Here is a 14,250-nt window from a genome sequence, read left to right on the forward strand (position 1 = left end):
AAAGCATAAGGCAATAACCTAGGCCACTCTCCCATTTTACCTTTGCACACCTTAGCCAAATCTTTAATAATAGGAGAATGCCCACGCTCTGATTTACCATTTCCCTCAGGATTATATGCAGTAGTGAGAGCAAGTTTAATGCCCAACCTAGAGAAAAACTCCCTTGCTTTGTTAGCATCCAACTCACCCCTGTTCGCTGTTATTTTTCCAACACAACCATAGTGTCTAATTACATCATCCAAGAGGAACTTACATACCCCTTTTGTGCTTTTGTTCTTAGAGCATGACCTTCAACTTGATTGGTTAACACTAGAATGGTAACCTAACAGGACATAAAATTGTCCTTTTAGGGTTTTGGGAAAAAATTCCAAAACCATAGTAGATCCACTCATTTTGAAAAATCCTTTCATGAGCTTATAGTTCAATAACTACTACACATGGAAAAAATGATAAACTTGTAATTTTTCTCATCCCTTGGTCACTACAAGCCTCCACAGTTGATGGACCAGTGCATTTTGCGCAAAACAGCAATTTCTTACGGATGATTGCATGTAAATAAGAGTGGGGATTTTTGTAGGACATGAGATAAAATGCCCCATTAACTTCAATGGGTTGAGGACCAAAACATATGGTTGCTTTTAACTCACTAATTGTTTTTTGGGCAAAAAAAATAGGTACAAAAAGGTTGCATTTTTTTCATTCTGCGGACCTATCATCAAAGTTTCTATAGTCACGCTCAATACAGATACTATATACATGTTTTCTTAGTTCCCTTTGGGCCTTTGGATTCAAAAGGAGACATGGAGCATGTCAAAAGGATAATGGATCTCTTACAATTGGAACCTTGGGGGCAATGATAAAGTGCTAAATACAACAAACATAAAAAACTGGGTTTAGCATTATGACCTCTAGAAACCCATAGAAACTACTCAATATCTAGCCAAGTTTGTAGCCTATGATTAGATATGGTTACTACCTACAAAATACACACAATTGGCCTAAGAAACTAGCAATATTGAGAAAGTTATACTTACTACTCTAAAATGTATCGTATTCTTCAGCAATAAAAAAACTCAACCATCATCATATACTATGCTATATAGCATATTAGGTCCCCCAAAACTCAAGGAAGATTAGATTTATGTTATACATTATACTTACACAATCAAAATTGAATTTGGATATCAAGAAAGCCACCAAAAAAATCATTAAAAAAACAAGATTATGCAATTCTTGTAAATTGGTCATAACTTTCAATTTTAACAATTAGCTCTCCCTACAAGCATCAAAACATGTTGAGAACTATAAAGTACTAACCTCTAACCATCTAAACCTCACAAACATGAAGTTTAGAGTGGTGTGGTTGCCAAAAATTGAAAAAAAGCCAAAAACAGGACCCGTTTTTTCACACAGTTTAGGTTCAAAAATGTTGTGCAAGAGTAAGGTTAATGGTGAGATCGATACTGCAAAAAAAATGCTAAGTTTTTTTCAGCTCATAAGGCAACTTTATGGATATAAAGCACCTAGAAATTCATTTTCATACTCTTCAAATAATTCAAGCAAAATGGTCACTTAACACGACACAAAAGTGTCCAAGGATATAAAAGTGTCCTGTTACCATTCTAGTGTTAAGTCTTCTTGTGCAAGCACTATGTATCTCATTTTCCATAAGCCCAATGGCATAGTAACCAGATCTACTACCCACTTGTAATGCATGGCCAATGGGTAAGTAGGGTGCAACCCATCACGATGACGTACATTTGAATACATCTAACAGGTTTCACATACAGGACTCCACAAAGTGAGATACATCTTTATACATACCTTTCCACCAATACCTCTCTTTCATTTTAATGAAGGTGGCCCATACACCTCTATGTCCAGCATAAAGACTCTCATGAAACTTTTTCATAAGCTCATTTTGAGCGTCCTTATAATTCACGATTGTCATCGGCATTCCATTTCTTTGTTTTGGATGATTCCATAAGTACCCATCTTTCAAAAAGTATCCATAGGCCTTTCTCCGTATTCTTTTGAACTCTTGATCAGTCCACCCTTCTTGCCTTTACAAAGTGCTCATATAGTGTCCAATGAGCAACCAGTCACCTTCATATAGGTCCTCTATAAATGACTCAAGTGCATTTGATAGGAAAACATGATCGCCCTTGTCATGAGAGATACTATAGAACTGTGTGCCTACATCATTGCCCTCAACAACCATGCCTTCTTCACTTTCATACCTTGCTCTTGAAAGCATATCCGCAGCTGTATTATCTTTCCTTGCAATATGCTTAAATTCTAGATTCAAGGACTTTATGTAGGCAATCCATCTCAACATAGCAATGTCGAGAGTTGAGCAGCTTGTGATCATTCTGAGAAGAGCTAGACAATCAGTCTCCACTATTACATTTGCTCCTATCAAATACTCTTTGTCACATTTCAAAGCTATTCCTACTTCCCATAACTCTCTTTTTTTACCCGTGGATAGTTGCACTGACAAGCATTCAGGACTTTTGCTCCAAATCTCACCACATATCGCTTGCCATCATCATCCTCTTGCCCAATCACCCATCCAATTCCTGTGGGGCTAGTATCCAATGTCACAATTACATATCCTCTACACTCATAGTTTGCTTTCCTCAAAGTTGGAGACATAAGCAGCAACTTCTTTAACTTTTTCATGGCATGAGTATGCATTTCTTCCTATTGAAACTTTTGGTTCTTTCTCAAAAATTGATACAAAGGTTCTGCCACATGTGCATAATGTGGAATCCAGATAACATCAAACACGCATGCACCCAAGAACCTTCAAACCTCAGTGACATTTATACATTTCTTTTTCATTCTCTGAATTACATCAATCTTTGCAGGACAAGGCCTTCTACCATATGGCCTACACATATGTCCCAGAATAAGAACTTCGCTCACACCAAACATTGACTTTTGACCAGACAAGGTAAGGTTCACTTCTTCCAACCTTGACAAGATCTTATCACAATAATTGATATGGTTTGGCACATACTTGCAGCACCCCCTCAAGTCCAGAGCCACATCTATGTCACTTACATCACATCGTTTGATTGGCACATCATCAAGGAAAGGCATTGTAGTTTGCTGTTTGAAGTCACATAGGACTTTGTTCATACCATTCATCTATGTGTAACTAAATTAGTTGCCCCGTAAGGTAAGGTGCAGTACATCCTTACTGAACCCAAGGGTTTCCTCATGGTAGTCAAGTCCTTCTTTCCATTGCTAGTTGGAACTGATCATACCTTGAGTGCAAATCTCCCATAGAATATATTGCCCTTCTTGCAAATGCCTCTGCAAACTCATCAACAACTGGCCCTATACCCACATTTTTGATTGTCACCTTATTTACAGGTTGCATATCCTGAAAGCGTAAAGAACCCTTTTTCTTCGAAACTGTAAACCACCTGTTTTGAATATGGAGCACAAGAAGGCTCCAAGATACCCATCTTAATCTTTTCATTAAGCAACTCAATGAGTTTTGGCAATTGAGACTTTGGAACATGAATAGGCCTCAAGTTCCAAGGTACATGAGGGATAGTGAAGATCACCATAGGAGCAACAATGGATGGATCAACACACCCTATTTCATAAGGCTCAAATGCAAAAGCTTTTCCGTGTTTGGCAAGCATGTCTTCAAAGCATATCTTTTTAGCTTTTGTCAAACTGTCCTTGCAACCAACCTTTAACTCCTTCAAAGAATCCTGTGTGAACTTATGACCAATCTTGCTTGGGTCACGAAGGCTAGGTTGCAAAGCAACTTGTTCCATCTTACTTGTGCAATCTTTTGGTAGAGATATGGCTACTGATTTCACTTTCTTTGCCACGGACTTATACTTAGTCCCCACTCGTACATCAACACCTTGAGCATTTTTGAAATCCTCAATGACCTTGTACATTTCTATTGGGCATACTTTCACAACCTCACTTCCCATACGCAAATTCCAATCCACTTTTTGACATTAATGACATGTACAATAACGTTAGCTGGGATATTTAGAATACAACCGAACATGTGGACAATGGTAGGAGGCTATCTAGAAAAGTTTTGTGTGAAGAACCCTTCATCACGAATTAGAGGGAATCCAAGAACTTGAAAATCCTCATCTAAACACCAGGCCAGTACCATTAATCAAAGTATAGGAATGCCGTGAAGGAGAATATGGAAACAAGACTCTTCCTATGGAATTTCAAAGGAGTCACCACCATGGAAATTCTTCCCCTAGGACTTCTAGAAAAAATACTTGTCACCTCTTGCAGAATTGAATATGAGCAGTGCTATTGTTAACGTTGGCAAGAAGAACAACTATAACGTCATACTTGGGAGACCATTCATCTGACATTTAAAAATGGTCTAGGATTGGAGGTATGACCATATTTACCCAAGAAATGTGGAGACCACAACCATGATAGATTTAAAAGACCATAGTTATAAGGATGTGACATGAACTCTTGTTGAAGAGGTGCCTAGCCTACATTAGCCGGATCTGAACTTCCAACATGGCTAGGGCAATCCAAACAGCTATGGATGTGTGAAGCTTCAGGTTGTGGTAGCTTGAAATGAGAGGAATGTATCGTAGAAAGGGATTTAGAAGATAAAGACTATATCCCAGAAACTTTTCCCGAAGAGCCAGTGGAACCTTTATAATGGGAACATATTCTGAAAACCTTAGATGTGTGTGTGATTGAGGAAAACGTTTTGTGACAATGATGGCTATGATGTGATACCATATAACATGGTCACTACAATAAAAGGATCATGAGATGAGTGTCAAGCACCAAATCAAGCCAAAACAATAAAGCACAATGAAAAAAAGGAAGAAGAGTTGTTTTATGACTCTCCATAGCACTTGGAATTTAACAATGATGCAGACAATGAGTGATTTGATAACCTTAGTGACCAAGAAGAAACCATAGTGGATGTCAGGTTTTATGGCTTTTCAAATCAAAAAGCTACATGGAAACAATTCTATACGAAGAAGAGAACCTTCAACATGGTTAGAGAAATCAATGCCAAGGGTGAAAGACAAAACACAGTTCTCAATTCTTGTAAGGGTTGAAGATTGTGTAAAGAACAACATCTCAGGATGAGACAAAAACTCAGGACACGAAAAATAAAAGAAAGTGTTAGGAGCTTGAGGAAACAATCTCAAAATATGGAAAAAGAAACCAAACATAAGAAACCACAAGAACCAAAGTGGGATGAATTTGAATAACCAAAATGCACCGGAGTGTAGTGTCAGAAGAAATACTAGGAACCCAAGAGAACATTGAGTGAAGTATAGACTACAGAGATAGGAAGTGAAGAGGAAGAGAGCACATGAAACAAAAACATGAGTGTCCCTTCACACTATAAAAAATTAACCATCCAAGATGAAAAAATAGTGCTGAGACAGCCAATAAGGGAGAAAAAAGGAAATGAATCATATGATGGCCCTAAAAATGGCAAAAGAATAGACCTAGCAAACCTGGAGAAGATGTGAGACCAGTCTACATAGCAAAAAATTTGAGCACAAAGGAAAAATAAATGCTCATCAAAATCCTTAAGGAATATAGAGATGTTTTTTCATGGTCATACAAGGATCTCAGGATATGCTACAGCAGATTCATAAGTAGAAACAACAAACTAAAGAAAAGGAGTGGATTATCGAAGAAGCACCTGCAGAGGATAAAAAGTGCATGGCTAAATGAAGGCTTCCACGACATCAACAACAACATAGGAGACCATTATTACGGATCAACGCTATTTCCATGAATGAGTTTGAAGAAGATAGAGTGGATCTAGTGATTAAGGTCAAAATAGGCAACAACCAAGTACAAACCACTGCTCTACTTGATACAGAAGCCCAAGGAAATTCCATTTCCCTTATATTATATAAGCAGCTTGGCCAAGCAAAAACGCTTCAACCAAAAACCAAGTAGTACAGAGCTGTACTGACCACTAGATTAAAGCACTAGGGTTGGTTACCTTACTTGTTCAAATCAGTCAATATGTCTACCCACATATTTTTTATGTGGTCAATGATCATCAGAACCAACAACCATTAGTGTTGGGATATCCATGGCGAAAGAAGTGAAATGTTTAGATAGATTGGAGGACCAATCTAGTAAGAACTCAACACAAAAGCAACAGTGAGATGGTTCTATTGACTAAAAAACCAAAATTGCGCTAGCAAAGGAAAAGACTACTAATAAGGGAATAAAACCCTTGTATATGGACAACATGCAGTGGATCCCAAAAAGATCGCCATAGCAACCAACACTTTAAAAATAGGTAGGAAAAACATTGCCCGCATCAAGAATGACACTGGAACAAAGGAGACAACAACACAACAAGAAGCAATGCTGGCTACCCAAGGACCAACAAAACACAAAGCAGGTATGGGTCAAGAAAGATGTAATAGATGTGGAAGAACCACAACAAACCCACCAAACCATATCAAACACCCATATGACCAACTAGGACTCTATCACAAAGGTATGGGCACCAAAGAAGATAGTTCAAGAAAAAACAATGCGGAGTTTATTTGGATTCCCAAATGAATGACTCCCAAACTCCCTAAGGCACCAAATTACTATAAAAAGAAACATTCAGCAACTCCACACTCAATAGAGACAACAAAGCAAATCTGGGTATCTAAAGAGTTATATCAGGCACAAAGAAATCATCCTTGGATATGGACCCCAATGGTCAAGTCAACAGACAAACATCAACACCATAAGATAGCCAAAGCATTGCAGATACAACAAGAATGAAGGCCAAAGTAGAGTACCCATACAGAGGTCCAAGTTGATTTTTTTCCAATTATGCCTATGAAAGATTGTGTTGCACTCCTACAACTAAAGCTATATGAACCACGACATATTACCCCACCCACCTTCAAACCGTAATTTCCATTTCTTCCAAGAGGAATCAGACCAGGAGGGGGGAGACATTCTAAGAAGATATATACCTATTATTGGGCACTGTTCAAGAATGGTTTAGACTTTGTTGCATTTTACTACAATTTGACTTTTTTCAAAAAAATGCTAAGTAATGCCCGAAAGAACTTAAAGGGGGATCAAGTCATGATAAGGCTAAAAGTAACCCCTCACTCTTGTATATGTTACCTATATTTATGTTTCATATTTTGTCTCTAGATATATGGTCAAAAAATCTAGAAAACGCCCAAAAAATAGACCAATAATGGCCTAAATATTATATATATCGAAAAGCTTATTTTCATGATCAAGAATAATTTAGCTCCTTTTTGGGGAAATTTTGGATAGTTTTTTGCTTTATTTTTCTAAATTCTATAATTGCTGCAATTTTTTAAGTACCTTTTTGGAGTTTTGTTTCTAAATATCTAAGGAAAAAATCTAAAGAAGCAATGGAAAATCTTAAATTGAATGACAGAATGCCATACCAAGAAGAACTCCCAGAAAAAGTTGTCAATTTTTGACATAAATGCGACGATGACCTGAGAGGTAAATCTGTTGCATCTATGGCATACAAAGGCAAAACACGAAAATTGAAGATCCAACAGAAGTATAAGGTATTCAAGAAGGGCGACAGGCCCAAAAGACAAAGTTGGGTCTGAGAACACTAGGCACATATACTAACATAGGGGAAAACTTTAGCTCATTTGCCTAGTAGAGCCTTGAGGGAGAGAGATGAGACCTTTGAGGGAGCCAATTTTTGAGCTTCCATACGAACAACACAACAATATCCATGGAAAGTGGAGCTAGAGGTGAGTCTCTAGCTCTATCTAGAGCATGTCTGTGTATGCAAAACACTAACACACCCATCTATCTAGAGCATGTCTATGTATACAAAACACTAACACACCCACCACATGGAGAGATCGGGGTCTGGACATCACAGCTAAATACATGGTTACTAGTACCGAATGGGGCCATAAAAGTATACATGCATAGTATCAAAATTTCCATAATCGAGTAGGGATCACCCAATCAAGCAAAATTGTCGGGTGTCAGCTTTCGCGGTTGTTGTCACCTAGTCCCAGATCAAGCACAAATGAAACCCACAGGTACATCTCAACAAGAGGACTCTAGGGATCCCACCCCATCCAAAATGGACCACCCAATCCCTTCCAAACATCTGAAAATGTAAAAGACAACAAAAGTGAGGTTCATTATCTGCCTACAGGTCCAAATAACAGGTGCATGACTCCAAAACAACCACTAAGCCATGCAAAAGCCAACTATAAAAATTTCATTAGGAATAGGTCTAGGTGTCAACTACTACCACCCCACCCAAATTGGTAGAAAAAGCTCCTAGCAAGTTTTTCTAGTCACGACAGGTCCACATGTGCAAACCAAATTGATTGACCAATAGATCCTCACACATGAACAAACTTTAGTCAAATCAATCTAAAGACACATAAAGAGGTCGTAAATTGACAAAGAACAGTGCAAAGTCAATAATTTTGAAACCAAAAGCTTCAACACCATTAGTAGCACCTAGTGTAACAAAAAGTCAGGCAAAAAGATGCCCAAAATACAAGATAAGGAAAAATGTGTGTTTCTTGTACGTTTTTCACCAGACAAGTCAGAATCGACTAAATCTTAAGCCCAAGGATACGAATTTCTCCATAGAAAGCTCAGGAAAGACCCAAGGAATATGCATGGAGGAGTTGAAGTTGTTCAAAAAACCCAAGAATACCATATCCAACCCAAATGCCTATCGTAATAGGGAAAAATTAGGTAAAGAGACCAAGACTCAACTCACCAAGATGGTGCATAGAATAAAGTGAATCTACAAATCAAAAGGAACCAGGAAGTACCCATTTGATAAATTTTGGTCAGAGGCGTCATCTATAGAAAATGTGTACCAAAAACTGAATAATCACCTCAAACATTTTGGTGACTTTTGGAGCAACCACCGGTGACCTAGGATTTTTTGAGTGGACCCCAGTCTGTCCACTTTTCTCACAAGTATCCCATAGTCTTCTCTCACCTCTTTCCACACTGTCACACACACACACACACTCATTCCTATCAATATCTCACTCAAACCTGCACCTTCTATGGTTTCTCTCACCTTCTTCACCATTAACCTCCCCTCTTACTTCCATAGCTCTCATACGAGCTCTACATGTACATACACCATCTCTATGCCTCTCTCTATCACTTCCAAAGTACAATCCCATCTTACCTCTTCTCTATATACATAAAATTCAGCATGTAAACCATGCTTAACCTCTGCAAATTGAGAAATCTCATCAACCCACAATTACCATTTTCTTCGTGGTAATCAATCTTGACGGTGGTGTCATAAAGAAGAGAAGAAGAAGAAGATGATCGATAGTCATTTTGGGAACCCACACAAGTAAGTACTCCTTCAAGCTTCACCATCACAAGGATTTTCTCACTTCATTCAACCATCTTACTTCAACCATCCACCTCATTCTACCCATTGTATATATATCATTAACTTTCTAGTGATTACTAACACTAACCACTAACATACTAACACAAAATAGCCATTGACCTAACCATAAAAGACACCTCACCTTAACACATGTGCATAGTAACTCTCTCTCTCTCTCTCTCTCTCTCTCTCTCTCTCTCTCTCTCTCTCTCTCTCTCTCTCTCCTTCCTGAAAACTCTACTTTCACCTTATCTACCATCAATAATGCTCTCTTTTGAGCCCACATCCATGACTCAAGCAGACAAAGAAGGCCCGCAATTTTTTGAAATTCAGAAAAAATCATAATCCTGATTTGTTAGCTTGTAAATTAGTATTTCCAATAATCTTAATGAGGGGTCTCCAACCTATAAATAGGCCCCTCTCCTTCTTGTAAAACAACCCCCAATATCTCACATAGCACCCCAACACTCTATGCGTGAGGAGAGACGTAGGTGTAGCAACCACTTTGTGAGCTTCACACTTGCAAGCTATACATTGCAAGTGAGAGAGTGTGAGTTCAAAATCTCAAAACGACTATTGTATATGTTCCTCCATCATCAATAAATTGAGGTTTGGTGCATCAAAGGCGTGATTCGATGTTCAAATCTTCGTCCTTTCATTTATGCCATACAGTTTGTTGAATTCAAGGTGACTTGTGTATTTTGGGTTTGTATCATTTGATCTTGCTTTAGAAAGTGTTTTAGTGTGTTTTCATTGCCAATTTTGTGTCCATTGTAAGAGGGTATTGTGGTGAGAGGTCTCCCACACCCTAAGACAGTGTGTGTGTGTTGGCAATGTTTAGCATTCACTAAGCATTGAGTGAGTTTGGTACAAGCTAGCTCTACGATAGAATCATAACGAACCATCTCCATTTTCAAGTCACAAATAAGGTATTATGCAAGATCCATTCCTCTCTCTCTTCCCTTTGCTCTAGCTCTCTCTGTTCCATTTTGTGTGTGTCTTGGAGTGAGGTTGCTTGTGTGTGTTTTGTGGCGCATCTTCTTGGTTGTGACAAAATCTCTCTTGCGTCCTAGTTTGCATACCATAACTAGTTGTTCCCCTATCTTGTTTGGGTTTGGTTATGAGTTTCTTGTTGTGTTTGTGTTTGTGGCTGCCCCAGTTGCAATTAAGCAGCACGGGAGCCTTGAGGGGTGTTTAGAGGTTGCCTCTCTTGTTGCGAGCCTTGGATCCCGGGGGATTCACTATGGATTTCTGTATGGTATCACGTGAGTGTACCAGAGGGGGGTTTTTAGAGGTCATACATAAGCATATACAATAGGGGTATCCCCCCATTATTTCATGCTTGTACCGTATGCATAAGGGAGGGGGGGACCTACCCCGCGGGGGGGGGGGGGGGGAGGGATATTAAGTACTTATGCCATAAGACACATGCCCTAACAATCCAATTAAAGAATCTTTCACATGAGGGTGTTGTTCTTGGTATTTCAAAGAGTTAATTTACTCCACTAGAAAACTAACATAGCTATACCAATGAGAAAATATGGTACCTCCCTGTCCTCTCCCTTAGCTAACATCTTTAAGACTTGTTCAACAAGCTTCTAGATTTGTTGGGGTCAATGCTACCATAAACTTGACTAATCTTCTTCTATGTAGCCACTAGACATCAATATCTTGGACATTCTGACCCTCCTTAGCCTCTTCAACATCATCATCATCAATACCACCATCTGCATAGCCTTTGTCTCCACATGTGTACCCTCATTTTATTTATTTTTGTCTTCTTGCACATCATCCAAGTCACTCTTCTCTTCTTCCTCTTTGTATGCAAACTCAATAGAAACATCAATGGCATGATCGAGAGCTTCTCCTGCACCCACAATATGAAGGAGAGAGAGAGAGAGAGAGAGAGAGAGAGAGAGAGAGAAGAGAGAGAGAGAGAGAGAGAGAGAGAGAGAGAGAGAGAGAGAGAGAGAGAGAGAGAGAGAGAGAGAGACATTCCCTGCGTGCTCCGAAAGGAAGGAGAGAGAGACAGAATCGTTTGAGACTCCTATCTGCATTCAAGACACCTGCTCCATACTACCTGGCTCATGCCCACGTGTCTTCTTCTCCCTTCATCCACCTGACTGGATCCCCGCTATCAAGCCTTCCCCTTTTCCATTTGGTGGCATCTACTTAGATACCCATTATTAAACCACTTCCAAAATTGACCACATATACGACATACTTGAATACCCATACTAATAGAGATCAGTTATGGATGTTGTACTTGGCTAATATACTTGCTCTTCTATTCAATGTTCAGGAAATGTGTCTCAGCTTAATATCATGTCGTTTTTAATTTCAAAAATGCCGGTTAAGGGCAAGGGGAAAAGGAGAAATTCCGCCTTAAAATAGAGAAAAATAGTGTAAAAATCCAAGAAAAAACCTAATTTTCTAAAATCTCCTCAAGCTCATTTGGTGTTTACCTTAAACTTGGCAGGTCTCGTGACTTTGTCACTTGTTCCCTAGGCACCAGAATTCCAATTTCCAAAAGCACGAACTTTCCAATTCATTAAAGAGTGAATGGATGGGGTGCTGCTCATTTGCAATTTCCAAGTAAAGGAAAGAGAAAGACCGAGTTGGAGCCTGAGAGGCTAGAGCTAGAGCGAGGACTCAAGAGTAAATTTTTGAATGCCCATTCCTTGGGCGAATCTATATATATATATATATCTATATATATATATATATATATATAGAGAGAGAGAGAGAGAGAGAGAGAGAGAGAGAGAGAGTGCAGTCTGCGAGGTGCAATGGGGTAGGGAGGCCCGGGTTTGCCCTACGATAGGGTGACTGCACACTTTGTAGCTGCTGGTAGGGTTGCCCCTTGTGGTGACTTGTCCCAAGCGGGTTGGGTGGGTCTTTGGGGGAAAGGCCCTTGCTGTTCGGCCATGGGGGGTTTAGCTTTGTCCATGCCTTTCCCTTTTTTTTTGGAACAAAGGGTAGTCGTCCTCCTCTTCCCTTTTGGGGGAAAATGGAGGCTCTGGTTTGCGGTGAAGTCTAGAAGCGGTTGGGTGCGGATGCACAAGGAGGAGTGGAGATCTGGTGGCATTGGTTCTCCATTTCGTGGCAGCCTTACGGATTTTATCTTGGTTCTTGAAGATGGCACTAGGGTCACCTATAATAGTCTATGGTGTTACTTCTCCAGCTCGAGCTTGGCTCCGCCCAAGGTGGATGTGTTGAAAGGAGCCTTGATTGGTGATGCAGCTCAAGGCTCCCCCAATATACTGCCTTATTACTTCTCTTCCAGTGGGTTCATCATCTTTCTACATTGGTGCTACATAGGGTAAGGGTCCCTTTATGCCCGGTTATGTGTTGTTGTTATGTCTCCTAATCTAGTAATTGAGAGCGGCTCCCTTATCAGCCAATGTAATGTTTTGGTTTTCCCATCTTGAGGTGATTCTAGTTGAGGTGGCAGTTCAGGCAGGGTTAGTGGAAACCTCTAGGTGTTCATGAAATCTTGTGTAGAGGTCTCACTGCTAGATTCTGTGAGGATTTTCAATCTTTTTGCCCTCTGCATAAAATCCCTGCAAAAATCATTGAAAGGTTAAACCAAATTTTTCCTTCTGATTTGAAAGGTCTGAAAATGCCCGAAGAAGGTAGTAAACTCACTCACCGGTAAGGCTCATCGCCAATAGGTCTGGAAAAACCCACGAAATCTACACATATGACACGATTCAGGAAATGTGACTTCTGAGCACCAAACATGTTCTCTAGAGCTTCGTAGAGTTGTTCATACGAAAGAAAGCTTGAAAGGTCTACAGTCCTGCCAACATCATCACTCTCACTGAACACTTTGCAATGGTAAGAGCCATTATCTAGAGCGCTTCTGTCTAGATAGCTTGCTTGTTTTCTGGGCCATTTCAAGTTCCCAGCCTCAATGGTTCCAGTAACATTTAAATATTGATGGTCGAGTAGTGATGATGTCACCTTGAAAGGATGAGAGAGAGTTCCCTGCTCAACAAAAAACCTATGCACATCATCACAGACTTCCGACTTGAACCCATCAGAGAATGCCTTGTTCCTCGAGCTATCTGATGAGACTTGCGGCTGCTGAAGGCTGAATGATGGAGACGCATCAATGGTTTTCCCAAAAAGCAGGAATGTTGCTTTATTCCTGCCTGAAGCTCCAGCTTCATTACAACTAGCAATACTTGATGAGAGCTGGCTGTGAGAGTTGTGGACTACTTTGCACATAAACACCACCATGTTGGAAATAATTTTGAGCACTTACTTTGTTTGGCAACCTCTAGGTGTTCACAAAAAATCGTCTAGGCAAGCAGGTTTTTGGTAAGTATTTTTTTGGAAGTGTCACCGCCTTGTGTGATTGCAATGAAGGTTAATGGTAGAAACGTGTGTGGGGGGTTTGGTTTTATTCTTTTCTCTTGTGCCCTCTAGCAAAGAAATGATGCTGCAGGAGACGTACTGCAAAAGAGATGATGTAGCCTTACAAAAGGGGCCATGGCCTTCTTCCTCAACAATATAGAGCTGCAACTGAGTGCGCTGAGCAAGGGGATCTTGTAGTCTTTCCCATTGAGGTAGGCTCCTTTCCCTCCTTGACCATTGATTCTACATTCTAAGCTTTACACGCATTGTACCACTTTGTCATAATTTTACTAGTTTTTACACCAAAATCCTCCAAGATGACCCTCCGACCTAGCTGGTTTAGGAAGAAGCTTGGACATGTTAAAAAAGCCATCGATTGAAACTAAAAATCATTGCATTAATTTGAAACTTAGATGTTATTAAAATCTTTAAAGAGAAACTGCTCAAAACTCTTTGATTTCTAGAGGAGTTGGAGGAAGAGAAAAGTA

At 39.7% G+C, this 14,250-nt stretch overlaps 1 protein-coding gene across 1 annotated transcript; it reads right to left on the reverse strand.

The window, feature by feature from the left end:
* Positions 1-12,878: 12,878 nt before the first annotated feature.
* On the reverse strand, positions 12,879-13,645 carry LOC147447218 (auxin response factor 10-like). Its single transcript, XM_086523590.1, has 2 exons — positions 13,053-13,645; positions 12,879-12,963 (listed from the first exon to the last, which is right to left on the reverse strand). Exons 1-2 carry the CDS (start codon positions 13,643-13,645, stop codon positions 12,879-12,881), a joined length of 678 nt encoding a protein of 225 aa, XP_086379716.1.
* Positions 13,646-14,250: the final 605 nt, after the last annotated feature.

Source organism: Adiantum capillus-veneris, chromosome 11, assembly GCF_014529385.1.
Source record: "Adiantum capillus-veneris isolate H3 chromosome 11, ASM1452938v2, whole genome shotgun sequence".
Lineage (NCBI taxonomy): Eukaryota > Viridiplantae > Streptophyta > Polypodiopsida > Polypodiales > Pteridaceae > Adiantum > Adiantum capillus-veneris.